The following is a 21,834-nucleotide window of genomic DNA, read 5'->3' as shown; positions in this document are numbered from 1 at the left end:
ACGGAGGAGCGTAGATGCATAAATGAACAGTAGGGATGGGTCCGTTGCTCGTTTTATATCTCCTGAAGTTGATCGTTCGTTGGCCATGTCTCTTCAATCTCCGCCTCATTTCGGATCTTTGCAAACCCACGCTTTAGTATTTCTTTAATATCAGAAGCTGCATCTTCGCAAAAATCTGTGGCCAGTGACAAAGAACGATGCGGTACTTGGTTCATTGCTTTGCGCACTGGGAGCTCATCACGACTGGTAACGAGAAGGCGGATACGCAAAGTCGTCAGATCCTTTAATCGGTCAAGCAGACCCATTATCTCAGTTGCTCGATCCAAGTTAGCGCACTCATCGAGTGCGTCGATTATGATCAGCCTTAGGGAGCAAGAAAGCTTCTGACCCTAAACCAAGGGGCCAGAAGAAAAATACTAGTCTAAAGGTCTACTAAATTTGCCCAAATCCTTTTGTAATTTAGGATAGAGGTCCTGAGTTTTCTGGGCCCCCTTTTGATGTGCTCGTGGATATATGGAGTGTTTATGCTGATAAGAGAATTTCTACCTATATTTATTCTTGATACTTCTATTCTATTTCACAAATCTTCATCTGAAAGTTCACCAGGCAAGGGCATACCACAACCCCCACCTTCACATCCACGTTCATCATAATCAGAATCATAAGCATGATTCACCGTGCTTATGATCCTACAAACTGTGTTTATCCAGCAACACAGGGTCGGGTCCCGATGTATAAGGTCGACCCCAACGCTCTTGAACAAAGCCTCGGGATACTCATCGCAGACATGATCAGCATTGCTTTGAATTTCCTTCAGTTGCGGAAAATCAACAGCCACATTCTTAGCTAAAATGAGCAGATCGTTCTGCATACGGCCATACGGCGTCTGTGTGCGTTCCGAAAGTTCAAGAGATATGATACTCGGCGGAAGGATGTCAACAAGAGACTTGAACACGCAATTTCCCTCGCAACAGGTGGGGTATTTCGGGCCATAAAGAAGGTATGTCTGGAGGAACAGTCTCTTGAGTCGGGTAAATTGCTTTAGGCTGGGCATTTCATGATTCCCTCGGTCACAGTAATGTCTCATGTCAAGGTGCAGAGTCTCGAGACTGGCGTGAAACCTAGGTTTGTCGAGGAGGGTTACAATGCCCACGATGTTAGAGTCGAAGGAAGTGTAGGATAATGTAGATAGGGTACCAGTGCAGGCTGATAGAAGGTGGCCTAAGGTAGTGGCTTGAACAGCGTTCCGAGATCGAATGTGAAGGTTCCTTAGGCAAGGCATGTTCGGAAACCAGTCTGATGCCGAAGTCACCAAGGTCTCAAGCTCCGGTGTCCGAGGAAGTAAGTTTGGGAGAGAATAATCGGTCTCAAGTGTCTTGAGCGGAATAGAGTTGATACCCAGGACACCGAGAGTAACAGGTGACACATCGAGTTGCCAACGACGATCTTCCTCAATACCAATGTGATCCAGATTCGGGAGGATAGACACCAGAATAGACAGAAGTTGGCCTGCGGCAGTGGGAATAAAGTCCCGCGACCTCATGTTTTTAGGTGGACGTGTCCCTCGAAAAAACGCTCGTTTTATGGTAGACGAGCGAGGATCGTGGCGTTTGTCAGAGACATCCTGGGCACTACTTCCAAAGGTGCGTGCACAAGTATCGAAAACTTTTCGGCTTTGATCAAAGTCAAGTGATTCAACCAAGCGGACTTTTAGAAAGACAGTTTTGACAGAGCGAGCCAAGTCCGGCCGAGAGGCGATGGTCTGAAGAAATGGCTCAAGCCGTCGCTCCCACGGATTAGGGGCATCCCAACTGGTGTAATAAGGATCAAACGAATGATGTAAGATCTCTTGGGCAAAGGGACGGAAATATCGCGAGACCAAGCAAAGGTTGTATAGGGTTGTATTATCCTGAACTCTCTTTGACTCCGGTGGGGCCCCAAAAGGCCACTGATACTCGTTGCAGCAGTGGGGACAAAAATATGAAAATATGGAGCGCAGAATCTCGGGAGAAAGTTTTGAGAAGTAGTCCGTTGTGGACTTTCGGAGTCGAGTTCTGGCCATCCTTTGCAGGGCGGGTTGTGAATGAGAGAATGCCGGGCGATGGTGGATGGAAGCTAGGACAGAAGAGGCGGGGCGGAGGTTAAATGAGGTTACTGGGCGCTTAGGCTGCTACAGGGCTGTCTGCCTATAATAGGCACAGTCCAATGGTGTGACTGGATGGACAGTTGAAACGCTCCCCACTAAAGTCTGCTCTTGGTTGTTACCTATGGCGCCTATGATCCTTACCTTAGGTAGGCACAGGCAGCAGGTGACAAAAATGAAAAGAAATGGTTTCATTGGCCAACCTGTCCTCTTGACCTGCTGGGAGGCAAAGAGCTGACATAAATGTGACCTTTCACCACGCAAAGATCTTGACCAGCTCAAGACAAATAGCTCTACCGCCCATTGAAACCACTATTTATAATACTAAGTTCTCTGTGCTGATATAAGCTCTCAGCCACAAGTCTCAACTGCTATAACACACCTAAGAATTGATCACTGCTCAGTCGTCACTAGTAGCTAATTTCCAGAAAGAATCAAGTAGAGGCCAGTACGAGGACCTTTCATTCCCTCAACATCCGACTCCCCAATCGGCATTTTCAATCTATTTCGCTGAGAGTCCAGTACAGATCAAGACACTACCACTGCAGCTTAAGTCTTTTCCGGCTTTGGACTAAGCATGAGATCAAAGGTTAAGGAAACCGATCAATGTCCAAAGCTTATAAGACAAACCATTTGATAACTTTCTTCTTCACCAGCTGGGCCAACAAATCCTTAGGCTCCTCAAGGAAAGCAGTGAGGATAATGTTGGCACCGACCTCTTCATAGGCAAAATTGCCGGAGCCGTATATCTCAGAGAGGGCATCGTGTAAGACAACGCCATCTTTTACTAGCCCTCGTGGGGTTTTATGCTCCCAGGAATACGCCATGGGCGTTTCACTCAATCTTGTAGGTTTCAATATCTGCTATATGTTACCGTCGGAAAGTTCAGAAACTGGCAGTGCTTGACTTGGCGAATTCTAGTTACTTTCTATCCACCAGTTAAAACGGAAGTAAGAAAGAAAAGATCCAAGTATTTTATAGTAGCGAGAAGTTCCTGAATCACTGAGAAGATAGCATCTGCCGCAGAACGATTCACGCTCAATACTTTAATCCTCTGGACCAAAAGTGAGTCGCATTGTGATGTTGCAATTGACAAGCCGGGGCAGATCACAGTGGTGTCTTTGTATCGTTCTTAATAATCGCAATAAGTATAATGAGTTGTAATCGCCATATAAGTAATCCATCTGGGCGTCTCTCACGGCCATACTAATCTGCTACCTTTTGGCTCTTGTCAGTGAAGGTAAACTCATAACTCATTGATTCACTGTGAAGCATGCATAAAGTTTTCACTTATGTATGCCAGTTATACAAAATAGTGCAAAGTAACAATACACAGCGCAAGGGACATTAGTGCTTTGTCATCGGGCTCCAGTCGTATTGATGACCACAGTGGACTTCTGTCGAATCAGAGACTCAAAACACAGTTACAACAATCTAAGCATGGACCAGTCCCCAGTGAGACATCAGACTAAAGTGCTCGAGAAATTACCGAGCTTAGAAAGTCGCTTGTTGAAAGGTCCCCGCTGACAGTCAGTGGCCAGAGAGTAGCTGCACCTTTCCGCATGAGGAGTGAGCTGAAAATATAATTGTAGTCTTATTTGCTACCTGAGCCAAATAAACAATCTCACCGCTTGATGCATATGCACCAATGAAAGGCTTTTAGTCGTATCAGCACAGGATGCATAATATATACCCACGGAGCCGGAAGCCGTGACCTCTCATCAGCAGACAACTATAAAACCAGCTGAACGTCTCCTGCTTTCCTATCTATAGCACCGAGCATCTTCATCTTACTCTTCAAACAACTTTGCACAAAGACATCCAAAATGCAGCTCACTAATCTCTCCGCCCTCGCCCTTTTTGCTACTTCCGCTCTGGCAGCAGACTGCTTCGGTAACAGGCAAGATGGTATGTGTTACAATTGCATTCTTTATCTTTGCGCTTTGGGGCTGAAGCTTCTTTTAACCTCTCAAACTTATCACAGGTATCGAGCGGTTTGAGCAAGCATACTGGGATGCTCGCCAGAAGATGTGCAGCAACTCAGACTGCACCTACCAGCAGGGCTGCACCACCAGGGGTTCAAAGACCATCAAAGGACTAGCATCTATCACTGTCAATGTCGAACTGAGCCGCAAGAACACTGGCGGCAAGAAAGGATTCAAGGATTGCTGGGTATGTATCCCCGAAATGATTAATGGTTGAGTTTTGCTAACTAGTCTTGTGCAGGATGCTACTGAGTATGTAATTAAGATTATTTACGGAGTGTATCTAATTGTCATAGGAACATCATCAACCAGTGCGTCAAGGGGACTCACCAGCTGAGTGGAACTTGGGAGTACAACGGTCAGCTGTATCAGGTCAACGGATACTATTCTTAAGCTCAGGCAACGTGTTCGACATGATTGGGGAGACAGAAACGGGGGATAAGGGAGACCCATGTGATCCATAAGCGATGGCTTGAGACAGTTCCTGGGATATGTCTCGTTCATGTGTGTACCGCCGACATGTCGACTGTGGCCCAGCACAACATGACAAAGTGTTGGAGCATGAGCATCGTACTTCTAGCTCTGACATAAGACATCAACATAAAGATTTGGAAATTCGAGTAAAGAGTCTCTCAAACACCAAAGTGAACATAAGGGACCCAATAAGCCGGGACCAGTCCAACTATAATCTCCTCCTCATCATCGCAAGGAATAACATTCCTCGTTCCTTTCTCATCTCCTTGCACTAGCCGTTCCCTCTTCTTGTCGAAACTTTCAAGCCAACTATCTCTCAGCATTCTCGTAGCCTTATGCAAGCCTCGACACACCGAATCATCAGTCATCCCCCCTTCTCTTATAGCTTCATACGTAACTCGCGCGACATCAACGCAATGCTTATCCCTTACCTTCCATAAAGTTCCAATGACATGTCTGAACCCAGCTAATTGGAATGCACTGATGAGATGTATGCTCTCATCGATGAACTTGTCATCTTGAACACGCCCGGTGCTACAAGCTGAAAGATACGCCAGAAAAGGTGACGCTTCGTGCAGATTTAACTTCAAGATATCCCCAACTGTTAAGGGATCGCTGGTGTCGCTCAGACAAAGATGACTTTTGGACGGGTCATCGCCGTTGGTGTATCCGTGTCCTGCAAAGTGGAATATCTTGCAGTTTAGTAGACAAGAAAGCACATCTTGCTTGCTTTGACCAACTGAAACAGGTCGTATTGCCATACTCTCGCAGATCTTGCTAACCACCTTGATCTCTGCCCGCGCCTGTGGAAGATGAGGGTGGTTCTCTGTATGCTCCGCATCTATCAGAAGAGCTTCCGTGGGGCCGGCTGTAACCACACGTTGTCGGCGTCCGTGTACGAGGGCTCTCAGAGATGGACTATAAGATGAGATCACTCTGTCCATCACCGCCCTGCCAGATCGCTCTCGATGTCGCCCCGAAGCATGGAGTGGGAACCTACTCAACGGCCCAGTAGGTATCCACCAAGCATGAGGCCATTCCTGCTGATTGGGTGGTGTCTCCGTGAAACCCAGTGCCTCCAGTACGCGGCCCGTGATAGTATCCCAAAGCCACTCAAGCATATCAGGGGTTCCCAAGTCGAATCCCTCTGCGCGTTCCATCAACTCACCATCGTCCAGATCTTTAAAAACCATCGATGTGATACGCTCTCTCTCGATGACTATTCCTTCGCATCCCATCCAGCTGCTGTTGATGACCACGATAGGACCATAAGCAGCTGCCGCACGTATCTGGTCCGTGGTAAGAGGACCGAGAAAATCCTCAAATCCAGGCATTTTTCGTATCTCGTCCAGCAGATCATCAAAGTTCTCGGCAGCGTTTCGCCGTCGTAAACCTCGGTCCTCTTCAAGCTCGTCACTGAAATGCGAACCAGTGGAAGGTTCAAGTTCTTCGCGTAGACGCATGAATCTCTCTGCCAACTGAGGAAACGCTTGCTGAAGCTCCTTTATATCTGTTCGTATATCGTCCAGCGATGATCCCAGAATACCCCTGCCTTGCTCGAGAATTGCCAGTGCCTCCGATGGATCCTTCTTGAGCCTAATCGCAGCCCCTGTCACTGAAGCTGCAAGACCTCTGGCAAAACTGAGTAGATGTTGTCTATCACCCGTTTCGAGTGATCGAGCCGTGGCAATACCAGGGACAAGGTCAATGGCCGTGCGCCCTATATCGTAAGCATCTTGGAGGCTCAAGCACAATGGCATGACCGACGTTGCAGCGATTATGCGCCTCAAGATATTACCTGTAGGATGTTCCACCGCACATCGATAGCTGCTCACTGCCTCTTCCAAGTCACTGGTGACCCATGTTGTCCCAAACTTGGTTGCAAAGAGATCCCCGAGAGTGGTCCAGAGGTCTGTCCTAAATGGAGAGCCTTCAGGCATCGACTCTAACGTCTTTTGTGAGATCGCGATTGCTTCAATTATGTCTTCCAAGGAGCCTCCAGCTCTGAACCGCTTCTTTAGGAGAGCGGCCAAGGTACTGATGGAAGTGGGCCGCTCCACAAACGGATTTCCCATTGAAGCAATGGCTTTCCGAGCAATTTCAATGCCCTCTTCGAGATCGTCAGATGACCCAAACTTATCATGTCTCGTGTCGAGAGCGGAAGCCAGGCGGGATAGTATGCTCTCCATCTCCGGGTTAGTGCTGGAGATAGAAGTCAAAGCTTCTCTCAACAACGCGATTCCTTGGTTCAAATCCGATACATTCTCTTGATTCCTAGAGAACCTCTTCAGAAGCATAGAACCCAGGTTATGCAGCTGGATGTACCTTGATGGACAATCACTAGGTGTTACTTCCAGAGCAGTTCTGGCATAGGAAACAGATTCTTCCAGGTCCACCATCGAGCCCCTTATCATCGATCTTCTCGAGAGTACTATCGAAAGGTTACCCAAAACAATCTGAAGATTGGGGGAGTTCTTCGGTATGTCCTTCAAGCTCATTCGTCCAAATTCAACAGCCTCTTCAAGATGAGCCAAGTCCCCGGTTCTGCTATGGAGAGAATCAAGGTAGTTAGAGTAGTTGCTGAGCTGTTCTGACCAATGAGGATGATCTTTACCAGCTTTCTCAAGATATCGCTTGACGACATTAATTGCTTCTTCGAGGTCCTTCAAATCGCCTGTCTCGTGGTACAGAATGTATATGGTGACGTTCAACTTTCGTATTTGATCCAACCACTCAGGATCGTCTTCTGGCGTCACAGCCACGGTTTCTCGAGTTAATGTGATTGACTCCTGTAGCTCGCTCAAATTTCTCGTTTCTTCAAAGAGTTCGTAGAGCGTCCTTGCTAGTTGAATCCGTCGAGCTAGTTTATCTCGTTCTCGATCGTCTGCCGTCGCAGATAGTGAGTCTCTACGGAGGCGACAGACAGTTTCGAGGTCCTCTAGCCTCCCTGAGTTGCCGTGCTTTGCGTCGTACAAGTCTGCTAATTTCTCAAGCCATGTCGCAATGGTATTCTGATCTTCTGGCGACGATGCGATAGCTGTTTCTAAACTTTTGCAGCCACTTTCAAAGTCCTCATTGACTCTGAGAACAGAATACTTCTCCTTCAACAAGATTCCGAGATTAGCCATATGTGCCGCCTTTGTGGGAGATTCGTCCGGGAACTTGTCCAGCGAGCTCTTGATCAATCCGATAGCTTCATCGACATCATCTAGGTTTCTTGTGTGATAGAAATAGTCTCCTAACTGCAGTGCCAGCCAGTACGAGAACCTCTGGCGGTCCATGGAACCTGAGGGTGATGCCTCGATTGCTTTGCGTTCGAGTTTCATCGCTTCTTCAAGATCACCATAATCGTCAATCACTTCCTTGTACCTCTTATACAAGGCCCAGGCCAGCGTGTGCAATAATTTTGCATTGTCTTCGGTTGATGTCTCCAAGACTTTTCGTGCAGTCTGTATAATTTCTTCCAGTAGATCCGGGTCATTCGTGTCGCGATAGCTCTGGAGCACCCTTTCCAATCGGCTTTGCTGAGTGGTATAACTACTCTCGGCTACGGCAGTTGAAGGGACCGCTCTGCCTTGAGAGTTAGTAAATGTTTGCTCCATGCTTGAGGACTCCGGTTCCATATGCGGAGCGACAAGAGCTGGGAGAGCTTTCAGTGATGACGGGGAATGGAGCAAAGGCTTTCTGGTGCCCAAGTTTGATGCAAGAATAGTCACAGGACCAAGAGTTGCACTTCAACTCGATTGGTCACTTGCACGAAAGTGCAAGTCGTGATGTGGCTTTGCTGACATGCATTGCGGTGTCATTCTACTCTCAAAACTTGATTGGTAGTTCATTTTCTCATTAGTAGGGCCATCTCTGGCCTATTTTACTATTATAATAAGCCTATGAACATGGAAGAATCTGAATATCCTGGGCATAGTAGAACTTAATAGCATCAGGTAATAGGCGTTTATTAAAAAGCTTGTATCTCCTACCTTTCTCTGGAGCAAAAGTTGTAGTCCGCTCTCTTTGGTTTGAAACTACTTCTACTACTATGCGCAGTCGTGGTGGTAATTCGACGAAATACAACAAAACTGGCCCGTGCATGCGTTATATGCATTGTATTTCGTCGAATTCCCTCTATTATTAGTCCATGCACGCATGATATCTCTAAACTCTCCTATTAGACTCTAGTAGTTAATAACAATATCAATTGTAATTAATTTGAATTATTTTCCCCATCGTACAGGGGTAGACTTGATTTAACTTATGGGGGCTGATTTGAATTGTTTGAGCCAATGAGTCCATCGGTATTTTGTCACAGGCCCGCGGCGCAACGAACGCATTCAAACTCAGGAGAAAAGTTGCTAGTTCTACTGAGCGTTTTCGAGGATCACCGCGTTGTCTATTATCGAGGCAATAGCTACGAACCAGTTGAAGTAAACAAAGACTCCAATGATTCGCATATTCTACTCGGTTGGGGGTTATCCTCAACAAATATCAAAGGACCTAGGCCATTGCCGCTCTGGTTTGGCTGTTCAATTACCAGGCGACACCTCCAGCTGCTACCCCTCTCAGGCGAAAAGTTCTGGCAAGGCAGAATTCGGTCCTACCCTAGTGAGACTGCCTAAATGCACCCTTTGCATTAGTGGGTTCAGATTAAGCATGCAGATTGGAGGCCTGACACATTTATAGCCACAAAATGAAAGAGGCTTTGGCTCTTGTTCCATTTTCTTCCAACATATATCTAGGACACGTCTTGAGATATTGCAGTAATTGTTCTGCGCCTACTCTATCACTAAAAGTTTCTATATAGCTTGAGTATATCTTTCCTCCTGAAAATCTCCAAAGCAAGAGTTGAACATACCATATAACCGCGTGACTTTCTTTTCTAATTTGACGAGGCTTATATAACTCAATAGCCAGGCTCAGCATATAATGTCAATCCTCGGCATTGCGCTCCCTTTTCTCCGACCCTTTCTGGGTACCTATCTTGGCTTCATTATCGATACATATGCCTCCATCATGATGATTTTCTTTTTTATTGGTTTTCCTTCGGTACGCGAGCGGCTTGTACGAGTATTGCTAAGGGATGAACCCTTTTTCATTCCCGGGGTTGGGGCACTGTTCGTTCGCCATGTGATCCCGCGCGCCCGCCGATGGATGGGCAGCCTTCGCAGCTCAAATGATGTCCAGATCGCCATTATTTTCTTCCGTATCGGTCGCACCGCCTGCAAGGCATTCTATGCATTCTTCGTTCGTGTTTCAACCCAGGAACAGTACACGTACACGTACATGCCCCTGTCGAATAGCTCTGGCAGTAGTGAAATCCGCCTGATTAAGCTGCACCCCGGTTCTGGCGATGACCCTCTCCGAGCTGACATCTTACATGCTTCATTGGATTCGGATGTGGTCGGAAGGTATGAAGCAGTCTCGTACGCTTGGGAGGATGGTCATACAACAAACAAACTAGAAACACCGCGCGGTATTCTTCTCATCACGCCTTCTCTATTTCACGCATTGCATCGATCTCGATTGAAAGAAGAGTCTCGTATACTCTGGGCGGATGCGGTGTGTATTGACCAGTCAGACAACGCGGAGCAGGCAAGTCAGGTGGCATTAATGAATGAGATCTATGAATCTGCTGCCTGTACACTGGTGTATTTAGGCCGTGAGGCCAATGGAAGCGAGATGGTTGGAGAATTGTTAGTTCAATTTGCAAGGGCTAGCTTCTCCCTCTACCGCTTATATGGAAGACATGGAATGGAAGTGTTGAGACATAATGGATCGATCTCACCTTCGATGACGGAGATATTCGAGGAATGTGGCCTTCCCGGCCTAGAGCATCCTGCCTGGAAGGCGCTAGCCAAGCTCTGGGGGAGGCCATGGTTTCGGCGTGTGTGGGTAATTCAGGAATTTGTTCTCTCTCCGGATGTTCGCATGTTCTGTGGCGAATGGGAGGTCAGTTGGTCTGTATTCTATGTCGCTACGATCGACGCATATATGACATCCTCCTTCTCGGTTGTTCCAGATATACCAAATGCATTCGATGACGCAGCAATGCACATGGGAACGGACGCTATGCACATGATGTGTGTGTACCGGCGATCTGCACTGTTAGAGACGTTACCCGTCTCAGATGCTGATAGTATGCGAATGTTGACCATAAATTTGGACACAATGGTATTTGAGGAACAAGAGGAGTTTAACCTGGCGAGAAAGATGGATCCGAAACTGAGGCTACGGGTGGAGGTACCTCTTCTTGATCTCCTTGCGCTATGTGACAGGAGCAAAGCTACAAGAGCTCGCGATCATCTGTTCGCAGTCCTTGGTCTATCCAGCGCGACTGACGACGACCTTTTCCGGGCAGACTACTCTTCTACATTTGACGAGATAGTTAGGCGCTTCGGCAAAGCATTTGTACGCAGGGGGCAGTGTATGGACCTCTTATACCGAGCTCGATTGAACATTCAATCCTTGCGGTTTCCATCCTGGATCCCTGATTGGACCACCAAGTTCGCCTTCATGGGCGACGCAGTTGACTATAGCAGCTTGGGGCTGCACAGTGGCGGGCTGTATGCCGCCGCTGGCAATACTCAGTGCGTATCGTGGGTTAGTGATGACCCAAAGGACGATTGCCTTATAGTTCGAGGGAGGTTTGTCGACAAGCTGAGCTGGGTCGGCGGTGACCATGTCAAACACGGCCCCATACATGGCCTAATATACCGTCTTCAACAATCTTATGATATTATCGCGGAGCTTGAAGAAACTTCTGATTACTATGTGACTGGTGAGTCACTTAAAGATGTATGGTGGCGGATGCTGGTGGCGAACAAGACGAAGGGATTCGGACCTGTCTCTCCAGATTTTGGCATCGGGCTACGTTCCAAATGGCATGTAATGCCCGCCTTGTGCAATTTGCTATTATCATTGCCTCCCGAGGAAGCCAAGGAACAACTTGTTGAAATTATAGGCCTTCCGTACTACAAGGCCATATACTCTTGTTACACTGTATACCAGATTGCCAAGACGGAGAATGGAATGATTGGTCTCGTGCCGCTCGTGGCAGAAGCTGGCGATCAGATATACGTCCTCAACGGTGGTGCAGTGCCATTTGTTTTGAGGAAAGGGAAGCGACTGCTGAATGGACGTCGGTTAGTGGGAGAATGTTATATCCACGGACTCATGAATGGCGAGGCGATACAGAGCGAATATGAAGAGAGAGATGTCAGATTGTACTGATATGCGGTAGGGATGTATTACTATGCTGAGGGTCGGCGTTGTCACTCATGGTGGATTTATTGACCCTCAACCACCAGTGAAAAGAGCTACAGCATGGGTGAAAGAGATACATTCCAGCGACACCAACAGGTATATAGTCGATATGATTGGCTTTGCGATACATGGTGCCTCAGATGCTTGGTTCAGCATCAAGAAAATGTACTGGCCCGATGGTGGAAAGGTTACCAAAGATGGAATTCTGAGCGGAGGTGAGCCTATTCATCCTCTTACCGACTTAATTTATCAAGACCAAGAGTCGCCCGGCATGTCGACCGCAGCAGAAATGGCCGTGCTCCACCAGGAAAGGGACGAAATTCGAAACGCATTTGCCAAAAGTTGGAAGAAGTAAGATGTGGATGTAACGATCACACCTGCTTTCGTAGGCCCGGCTTGCTTGCACGATACAGCCCGCGAGTAGTATCCACATACAATGTATCCTTAGTCCTAGACTTGGTGAACCAAAAACTAAATTCAAAATCCGTTACTGTGGCTGCACTGGTGAGGTGAAGGGAATCTGACAGGTAAAACGCATTTTGGACTTGCTGTTATATCTGTGCTGCGTCAGAAAAGACTGTTAAGCCATCTCGACTTCATGGGTGCTACTCTGAGATCTCAATGCGCACTCTTGTCATTCATGCACCATGGCTAATTCATTTTAATAAGCTCAAAAGCTTCATTAGGAAGCTGGTTAAAAACCAAGGTTTAAAACTCTCAGAGATTGCTGATCGCTACCTCAATGGCTTAGCTCTACCACTGCCGAATAATACCCCGCTTTGATTATCTGCCAGATGATGATGTTGGGTTACACCTCTTATCGAGACTACTCTGCATGTAACCTTGGTTCGAAGTAACTATTATCTAAGCGGAGCAAACGGCGTCTTTTGGTTATGACGATCGTCATGGCGATCTTGAGCTACAAAAGCGAGCGATGCGCCTCTCTCAAGCACCAAGTCGACACACTGAAGTCAATTGCTGACAATGGCTCGCTTTCCAACTTGGGTTGCTCTGCTGAGCCTAATTGCGCAAGCTCATGGCCATCCATGCGATGTGAAGTACCCTCCTCAGACGAAGCCAGCAGAGACCAGGCAATTCAGCAAAAGCCGCGGCGCCGTTGCCTGTGAGAGTGAGATATGCAGTACGATCGGCATCAACATTCTGCGACAGGGCGGCAACGCGGCTGATGCAATGGTCGCCACCGTGCTTTGTGTAGGAACAGTCGGTAAGTCAACCATGCTATAATTGAAGGCGTTACGCTGACACAGGTATAGGCATGTATCATTCTGGCATCGGAGGAGGCGGCTTCATGCTCATTCACAAACCCGATGGCAAGAATGAATCCGTGCCCTACGAATTTGTCGACTTTCGCGAAACAGCACCTGCAGCAGCTACGGAGAATATGTTCAAGAACAACGTGAACGCCAGTATTTATGGAGGACAAGCGAGGTACAAAACACACTCCAGTGCTATGCCAATGACTGACAGCCTTCCAGTGGCGTGCCCGGCGAGTTACGAGGTCTAGAACACCTGCACAAGAGCTATGGTCATTTACCTTGGTCGAAGCTTGTCCAGCCAGCAATTGACGTCGCCCGCTATGGATTTCCAGTCAACAACGACACCCTCAAGTTCATGAAGATGACCTATACCAAGTCTGAGAACGAGAGCTTCCTGTTAAACGATCCCGCATGGGCAATTGACTTTGCTCCTGCTGGAAGATTACTCAAATTCGGTGAGAAGTTGACGCGGAAGAGATATGCCGATACGCTCGAGACCATTGCTTCCAAGGGAGCCAGTGCGTTCTACGAGGGACCCATTGCCGATGCGACTATCAGGACTTTGAAGCAGAAGAGCGGTATCATGACGACGGATGACCTAAAGAATTATTCCGTGGCGATTCGAGAGCCTTCCCAGATCAACTACCGAGGTGGAAAGATCACCAGCGGGTCAGCCCCTTCAAGCGGTGCCGTCGTCGCAGCTTCGTTGAACATTCTGGACGGTTATGACTTCCTCGGCGATCCCAGAAGAGTCAACGATAGCGCATATCTACTTGACGAAGCATTCAAGTTCGGTTACGGAATGCGAAGTAATCTCGGCGATCCAACCTTTGTCAAAGGTCTGGGTGAGTACCAGGTTCAGATGTACTCCAACGATACCGCGCAGGAGATCCGCGCCAAACTTGACGGGCGTGCTCTTCAAGTTAAGGATTATGACCCTAGAGGTCTTGAAAGCTTGGATACTCCTGGTACTTCGCATGTCGTTGTCATGGACAATTCGGGACTTGCTATCTCCCTCACGACCACAATTAACCTAAATTTCGGTTCGCAAGTCATTATTCCCGAGACTGGAGTTATTATGAACAATGAGATGAACGACTTTAGTATCCCCGGACAGTCAAACGCATTTGGATTCATCCCCAGCGAGGCCAACTTCATCAGACCTGGAAAACGACCTCTTTCTAGTATAAGCACCACCATTGTCGAAGGACCTGACGGGAAAGTCTCGTTGGTCACAGGCTCTGCTGGTGGCAGTCGAATCATAACTGCTACTGTCCAGGTGGTTCTGAATGCGCTAGAGAGAAACATGACTGTTCATGATGCCCTGGCTGCGCCTCGCCTGCATGATCAACTTGAACCGCGACAAGTCACCTTCGAATATGCCTACGACAACTCCACGGTTGCTTATTTGAAGGAAATTGGTAATAATGTCACGTGGGTAGCACCCGGACAAAGCACTGCTCAGGCCCTGAGGAGGTTACTGGATGGGACATTTGAAGCTGCTGGTGAGCCTAGACAGGCGAACTCCGGAGGATTCTCAACTTAAAGAAGTCTGATATCATATGTCTAGCTTAATGTAGTAATGTAACCAGTATCTGTCTACCCAATCATAGAAGTCATGGACCTGGCCTCTAAAGTTTCCATACCTCCAAGTTGCGATATCGAGCAACAAGAGGATTCATCTGTCTGAAGCCAATCCGTCCACCACGAATAACAGGCCCAGTCGATCGGTCCACATCTTCCCATGAGAATAATTCCAATCCGTTAATCGAGAACTTGACATCGCGCTTGTCGTGAATAACCTCAACCTTGTAATAAACGCCCTGAGTATCCTCCACATTCGGCAGCGGGTCCGCTCCTTGCGCGACAAGATGAAATCCAGGCGACTTGCGCAAGTTGGCAAGATGAAAAGCCCTCTCCTCAGGCCATCGACGCCGAAAGTACGAAGCGTGCAGCGTCCGGATATCGCTGGAGTGATACTGCGGGTAAGATCCATTTCGGGGCTTGAGATCCTTGTCGAAAATGCTTCCGCCGTCTTTGGCGGCTGCTGCGCCGAAGAATATGATAGCCAGGCCAGGCTCTTCGATAGGTGAAAACTCCCAGGTGATGCGGATGCGTTCGGGAAATACCTCTGGCACCCAGTAGACAAAGTCTCCCGGAGCAGCTAGTTCGAGAGTGTTGTTGGAGACGGTGGCCTTGACGGGACCTTCGGCAACCCAATCTGCAATTGCCTCGGTGCTGTTGAAAGTATTTCTGTAGAGAAGCTTTTCGGCCATGGCGGAAGCGGCCAGGAGGGGGTAGAGGAGGAGACTTCGCATGTTGTTTTTCCAAGGAGAAGTATTTCCACTGACTCTCGAAAGTGGGTAATTGGGTAACTGTCCACGATTATATAGGGTTTTATTTATTTATTTTGCCATACTAATTCTCGATGTGCTCATACTTTAATTTCCCTCTTCGGGGGCAGATGCGCCGAGATGAGCAGATGCGATCCTATCATCTTCAAGGATCTGACAGCGGATATGCTACTGCATTGAGTTTAGGTACCACCATGCAATGCAATTCGATCATTCGGCAGCAAAAGACGTGATTCAACGGTGAGTGCCGATCCTTCTGATGAATTGAGTTTATCATCAAATTTCCACCAATGGAATGGTTTCTTGTTCTTGAATGTTATTCCAAGTCGTAAGGACTCATAAAAAGAACGGCTATAACTTCACCGTTGCTCAGCAGCCAAGATAGATAGATGATAATGAATAAGAACAATTTTATGAATTCTTTCTTAGCATTAGTAGAGGAATCACTAAGACTCGTAAACAAATAAGCTGAGCTATGCATGAAAGAAGGTAAGATCAAGATTGTCGTTAATGAAATCCAAGTCTTGTGGAAGCTATGTCGTTTCCATTAGTAGAAGTCACAAATAAGCTAGTAATGTTGATTGGCATACCATCGAGCTTATGAGATCGGTCATAATATCAGAACCCATATAGTTCGCATCAATTGATAGCTGATTCCCACATGACTCACTATCATCACTACGACTCATCAGTACGAGGTGATTCAGTGCATCTCAAGAGAATATGCTTACCAAGCGTCAGGAAATGGCTGCTCTTGTCGAATAGCTGTCTGACGTGTCTGCAACAGGGTGCAGAGTTTAATTACTCGCTCTGCTGCCTCTTTATCCGATTTTGCGGATGACTCTGGCCACAGCTTAAATTTAAGTAAACCAACTGTCATACTAACGATATAATATTCGTTTAAGCCGTTGAAGGTGAGTGAAATCCGCTTTTCAAGAATTTCCAAGACCTTCTCAACATTGGCAATGAGGAATGTTGAAATCTCGGGAAATATTGTTATCGTGGACTGATCACAACCTTGATAATTATAAGTTATCATTCAACTTCTTATTTAAGGCAGAGGCCAGGTTGTCTCACCTTGTGATCCGTTATTGAGGTCAATTTCATGGCAGATGTTAAGTGCCGCAAGTACTAAACCCGTCCTGCAAGCTTGTTCTGGTAATGCCTCGTCGTTCAAAAGTCGTTGGTAGTAGTCAAGAATTTTCATTGACGCCTCTAATCTTGCGCGTCGACAGATGAGAGCTTTAGATGAGGAGGTAGTTTGGACCAGGAAGTGGAAATGCAGTAAAAGCATATACTGGTGCAGAACTATGCCCAGCATGCTCTTTATGTATGTGGCGGTCTGATGCTGTCGTGGATCCGCTTGAGGATTATTAAATGTTGGAATATCTCGGAATGCCTGTCTTAGCTCCTCCTCAAGTTCTAAGACCTTGTCGAAATCGGCCTCTTCGCAACATCCATTGATGAAGGCGCATATCCTTAGCCTGACAGGTAAAGAGCGATAGAGAAGTGCTTGGAAAGAAATGTTTGTCAGTGTAGTAATTGGCATGCCGGCTAAAGAGTCTTGCATAGACTCCTCAAGATTTTCGTCGTCGACATTTAGTGGTGGCTTGACGTTGAAGTCTTCTATTCGGACACTTGGGGGCATTCCACGTTCTATAGATGCCTGGAGATCGAGTTCAACAATTGTTGCCCATAATCGTCGGCGCATCTCCCGACAGAATAGCGGTATCCTGGCTGCAGAGACAACTTCACGATGATATCCTGCTGCCATAGCCCACCGGACTAATGTCCCAGAAGAGGTCCATAAGGAGCCCTCCTTAATAAAGTTTGCACGCTTAGCAATCAGCAAGAGGGAGTGGCTCACCAGGATGTCCCAGGAACGAGGAGGCTGGTTCGACTGAGAACTAACCCATGCTTCCGCTGCCTCAACCCATTTAACAGCGTGATCATGAGTTGTTTTGTGGCTGAATGCGTCGATGCATATTCCAGGGTGATAGCTTGCAGCAGTGGCGGCTACTAAAAGCATCTGTACAAGAAAACAGACCGGAGTGCTGGGGCGATCAGTCCAGTAACCGTTATACTTGGCGATGAATGTTGGTATATGCAGAACCCGGTGTGTTATCTCATATCGGTCAATATAAGTTTGAACCAGTACATCCATGATTGGCTTTGTGGGTATTAGCTGTCTCAAAGTATTCTCTAGCTCGTCGTCCTTTAAAATCCGGCGACGCCGATGTTTGTCGTTGAAAGGAGCATAAACCTCATCGCGAAGGGCGTTGATGGAAGGATATTGGGTCTTGATTTTAATGATGTATGGCCGAAGATCGGTGAACTATTTCTAATAAGGGGAATGCTACCTTTTAGATAAAGTGAGAACATACCTGCTGGTAAAGGTTCAGGGGATAGCTATACCCGTAGAATTTGGTAAAGTTCCCCTGTCCTTCCAAGTGTGTCATATCGACTTCCTGGATGGCAGAGATCGCATGCCTGCCACAAGTTTCTGTTGACGAATTCTCTATACGGTAAGATGCTGCCGCACCGTTGGCCCCCCCTGAAGGGCCATCGTTGAACAACCCGTCAACCGACGGAGGCCGTTCTTTGTCTCCACGGTAGGTGCATTCATTGGCATTTCCGGCCTTTGAACAACGACTGCAAGCTGGAAGCTCTCTGCCGCACTTAAGCTTCCGTTGATAGCACTGAATACAGGCTAGTGGGGGGCGTCTTTTCTTGACCCCTGGTTTAACCACGCGTTGCGAATTGGTCAGCAATCGGTTCATTACAGCGGACGTGAAGAACCTACAAATTCTGAAAAGATTTGCTATGGAAATGAGAAACCACAAATTGCCGAGCACAACATCTTATGTTCTTTCCGTGTGACGTCGGATGTCGGGCTCGGCATATTCGGGGGCTCGGTGATCTTTAGGCTCGGCATTTTCAACCGACTAAATTTGGAGGCTTAGTCTAACTCAACCCAGCTTACCGTAAGATGACCAGTCTGATGCTTATGTGATGCGGAAATCTCCAGTTAGTTTGGAGAAACTGGGGTAGGGTAGTGTTGCCCCAGATTCTATATCTGGGGTACATACAAAGTATATAAAGTATAGATCATACCGCAACAATGCTTCTTACCCAAGTCACGCATTGATGCTTTTATCTCACCTATTGAAATTCTCATCAGACATTCATTGGACTTACGAAAACATGTTAACAGCTGAAGATGATCCTCTGACAACTTCTGTCATCTCCTCGTTTGGGCCTAACAGCTCACCCAGAGCTCGGGAGATCATGACGGGGTTGATCAGGTATCTCCATGCTTTCTGTCGTGAAGTAAATCTCACCACAGAAGAGCTATACACTGCCATTGAGGCTTTGAACAGATCTGGTCAGATGAGCAACGCCGAGAGGAACGAGACTTTGTTGATCTCAGACTGTCTTGGCGTGGAAGCGTATGTTTATAATCTTACACTCTTTACGTAGTCTAACTATTGTGCTAGTCTGGTCGATGCTCAGACACAGAAGATGCTGGAGCAAGATAACGGAACCAACTCTTGTATTCTCGGCCCATTCTACGTCGCTGATCCTCCTCGGTATGAGAATGGGGATACTATTATCCAGAAGTACCTCGGAGGTGAAGTGACATACTTCCATGGTCAAATCTTGGATGCTGATACCAATCTACCTGTTGCAGGTACGTCTAAATGGACTTTCATCATTATATGACAAGATTTACTAATAAAGTCTGCAGGTGCCTCTTTGAACGTCTGGGAGTGTGCGGTCAACGGACTTTATGACCAACAGGATCCTAACCAGCCATCTGGAAACATGCGCGGCATGTTCACCTCCGATTCCAAAGGCAAATATGCTTTCTACTGTATCAAGCCGGTTCCTTACCCTGTTCCTTACGATGGCCCTGCCGGGGATATTCTCAAACTTATGGATCGCCACCCTTACCGAGCTGGTCACATCCACTTCATGGTGACCAGAGATTCTTACAACCGTCTGATTACACAGGTCTTCCCCGAGGACGACACTTATCTTGACTCTGACTCGGTGTATGCTGTCAAGTCAGATTTGTTGTTAAAGTTCAAACCTTACGGTTCTGGCTCGCTGAGGACTATGAGGGGTAACGATGTCGATGTGAGGTGGGAAGTTAACTGGGATTTCAAGATCAAGAAGCAGAAAGCTTGATAGCTTCTAATGTTAAATTCGGCTGTTTCTTAAGTATTCAAATACGTCGCAATACATCAAGAGGTCTCTCCTCATGGAAATACCCAATAACGCATCTATGATCAACTTAATGGCTTCCAGAGATAATTTTCAATTTTGGAATGTTGGGGTGGGATGTCCAATAACATGAATAGACTTTAGGCAACTAAAATAAGGCCATAAAGTGATGACGACCACTATGTGATCAAAACATAGGATCTAGTCGTAGTACAAAAAGGCTTTCCATTACTGATGTGAAGTTGGACACAAGGACTATATTGAAGGGAAACTTTACCTCGGTAACAGCAAGACAGATGTGTTTCACGACATTGCCGGAGGTATCCCTAAACCAATATGCCTCTGTAAAGACTGTTATCTTATAAATCAATACAAGCTTTCGTTCTCACTCGCACTGCAGCTGGTGTAGTCAGGATTAACAAATAGTTCATACGATTGTCAACTAAAGCACTGTAGGAATACTTCGGGCTCAGTTGTTGAACAACGTCTCTCTGTCAATCTTGTCCAGCAACTTCCCGTCGGTGAACCAAACATCCATCGCCTTTGCCATTCCTTCAACATACGCCCGAGGAGCATCATCTGACATAGCCTTAACAAGCAGGTCCTGCGACATTTCATTCGTGTTATCCGCTCGGGCCGTAGCCACCACCTTTTCTTCATAACGGCGAACAGCCAAATCCAAATCATCAGGGCTTGCCTGAATTTCATGGAAGAGGTCTAAGGCATCCAGCATAGCCAGGTTCGCACCCTCTCCGGCGAACCATGACATCACATGTAGAGAATCTCCTATCAGTGTCAGTCCCGTGTGGTGGTCGTAGCGAAGACCCAAGGGCATGCGATATTGAGCCCGGGGCGTCATGTTTGTATCGACATTGCGAATGACATCTTGGAGACGCGAATCCCAAGTCGAAAAGAAGTTATCGATCAGATACCCAGTCATTTTCTTCGCATCATTCCAGTCGTAGGAGGGGTCCTTTGAGTGCCAGTTCTCTTCGACTCGAAGGCATGGATATACTCTCACGCTGCCATCCCCGTTGCGCTGGATGAAAATACCACTGCCTTCGGAAAGGAAGAATGAAGTACCACGGCCGATAAACTCTCCAAGTTCTGGGAATCTCTTGTCCACATCGGACACACGGCAGTCGATGACTGTAAGGCCAGTGTACTCAGGCGTCCAACTCGTCAGAAGCGGTCGTACTTTGGACCAGGTTCCATCAGCCCCAACAAGAAGGTCAGTCACAACAGGCTCAGGTCGGTTCTCAAAAACCAACTTAACCCTGCCGTCCTCTTGCGGAACAATTTCTGAGAGTCGATGATCCCACTTGATATTCTCCGGGTCGAGCGACTCAATAAGAATCTTGCGAAGCTTTGCACGGTCTATTTCCGGACGTCCAACCGCATCAGCAGTTGCTTTGTGGAATAACCAAGCAACGGCCTTTTTATCGCCAAAACGGTAGTCTTGATCATGATAGCGCGCGTACTTTTTGAACTGCTCCTCAAGACCAGCTTCGAACAACGCTGCTTGGCCAGACTCTGGATGAAGGTCGAGAGAACCACCTTGGAATCGAGAGCTAGTGGACTTTTCTCGCTCGAAAATGGTAAAGGGGATCGAGTGATGCTGCAGCAGAGCTGCGAGGCTTAGACCAGATGGTCCTGCTCCAACGATGGCGATGTGCTTGGGCATGATGATGATTGTATGATGTTTTGTTTTGAAGTAGAATGTATTAGATCTGTTGGTGTTTGAAGTGTTGTATCCCACAGAAACGCAATCAAAGAGACTTATATAGATTGGATTTTTTGGTCTACTATTTCGATCATCCGGCCAACCCATGCAGCTTTGAACATGACATGAGGCGCTTCCTCGCGAAACTTCACCTAATGAATCACCAATTGAGCCGATTTCTCCATTTTCGGTGATATCTATGATGTGTAACAAAAAACCCGGCATCCGATGATGTCGGCATTTTCGGCTTCACTTCTCTCAACTCGGCCTTTCTTATCTCGGCAAATTTTATCTATCTTTGACTTGGTTACTATGAAAATGAACATATTACATTAAAAAGCCACAATAATCAAGCATAAGTGCTTTGAATGACATGAAAACCCGCCACCTGACT

At 47.1% G+C, this 21,834-nt stretch overlaps 8 protein-coding genes across 8 annotated transcripts; 3 read left to right on the top strand and 5 right to left on the bottom strand.

The window, feature by feature from the left end:
• Positions 1–550: 550 nt before the first annotated feature.
• FOBCDRAFT_222003 (uncharacterized protein) lies at positions 551–2,085 on the bottom strand. Its single transcript, XM_054704331.2, has one exon. The coding sequence runs from the start codon at positions 2,060–2,062 to the stop codon at positions 578–580; it is 1,485 nt and encodes a 494-aa protein (XP_054560306.2). The 5' UTR covers positions 2,063–2,085; the 3' UTR covers positions 551–577.
• A 1,884-nt stretch (positions 2,086–3,969) lies between these two features.
• On the top strand, positions 3,970–4,521 carry FOBCDRAFT_273223 (uncharacterized protein; the record flags this gene model as incomplete). Its single annotated transcript, XM_059611478.1, has 4 exons — positions 3,970–4,051; positions 4,128–4,315; positions 4,370–4,380; positions 4,425–4,521. The coding sequence occupies 4 exons, from the start codon at positions 3,970–3,972 to the stop codon at positions 4,519–4,521; spliced, it is 378 nt and encodes a 125-aa protein (XP_059464755.1).
• A 239-nt stretch (positions 4,522–4,760) lies between these two features.
• Positions 4,761–6,362, bottom strand: FOBCDRAFT_132634 (CHAT domain-containing protein; the record flags this gene model as incomplete). Its single annotated transcript, XM_031178152.3, has 1 exon — positions 4,761–6,362. The coding sequence occupies one exon, from the start codon at positions 6,360–6,362 to the stop codon at positions 4,761–4,763; it is 1,602 nt and encodes a 533-aa protein (XP_031044039.3).
• Positions 6,363–9,522: 3,160 nt separating this feature from the next.
• FOBCDRAFT_239330 (heterokaryon incompatibility protein-domain-containing protein) lies at positions 9,523–12,214 on the top strand (the record flags this gene model as incomplete). The annotated part of the gene is made up of 5 exons (XM_059610245.1): positions 9,523–9,642; positions 9,859–9,863; positions 9,897–11,738; positions 11,956–12,074; positions 12,114–12,214. 5 exons carry the CDS (start codon positions 9,523–9,525, stop codon positions 12,212–12,214), a joined length of 2,187 nt encoding a protein of 728 aa, XP_059464754.1.
• Positions 12,215–12,843: 629 nt separating this feature from the next.
• On the top strand, positions 12,844–14,682 carry FOBCDRAFT_292483 (gamma-glutamyltranspeptidase; the record flags this gene model as incomplete). The annotated part of the gene is made up of 3 exons (XM_031178155.2): positions 12,844–13,084; positions 13,134–13,308; positions 13,356–14,682. The coding sequence occupies 3 exons, from the start codon at positions 12,844–12,846 to the stop codon at positions 14,680–14,682; spliced, it is 1,743 nt and encodes a 580-aa protein (XP_031044042.2).
• An 85-nt stretch (positions 14,683–14,767) lies between these two features.
• FOBCDRAFT_200771 (uncharacterized protein) lies at positions 14,768–15,454 on the bottom strand (the record flags this gene model as incomplete). The annotated part of the gene is made up of 1 exon (XM_031178156.2): positions 14,768–15,454. The coding sequence occupies one exon, from the start codon at positions 15,452–15,454 to the stop codon at positions 14,768–14,770; it is 687 nt and encodes a 228-aa protein (XP_031044043.2).
• A 509-nt stretch (positions 15,455–15,963) lies between these two features.
• Positions 15,964–18,855, bottom strand: FOBCDRAFT_239328 (uncharacterized protein; the record flags this gene model as incomplete). Its single annotated transcript, XM_059610244.1, has 7 exons — positions 15,964–16,023; positions 16,081–16,168; positions 16,222–16,268; positions 16,377–16,507; positions 16,568–17,825; positions 17,875–18,289; positions 18,689–18,855. The coding sequence occupies 7 exons, from the start codon at positions 18,853–18,855 to the stop codon at positions 15,964–15,966; spliced, it is 2,166 nt and encodes a 721-aa protein (XP_059467116.1).
• Positions 18,856–20,186: 1,331 nt separating this feature from the next.
• On the bottom strand, positions 20,187–21,401 carry FOBCDRAFT_239326 (uncharacterized protein; the record flags this gene model as incomplete). Its single annotated transcript, XM_031178159.2, has 1 exon — positions 20,187–21,401. One exon carries the CDS (start codon positions 21,399–21,401, stop codon positions 20,187–20,189), a length of 1,215 nt encoding a protein of 404 aa, XP_031044046.2.
• Positions 21,402–21,834: the final 433 nt, after the last annotated feature.

This window comes from Fusarium oxysporum, chromosome IV (genome assembly GCF_013085055.1).
Source record: "Fusarium oxysporum Fo47 chromosome IV, complete sequence".
NCBI lineage: Eukaryota > Fungi > Ascomycota > Sordariomycetes > Hypocreales > Nectriaceae > Fusarium > Fusarium oxysporum.
Note: the sequence above shows the minus strand (reverse complement) of the source record. Positions and strands in the feature narration are given on the sequence as shown.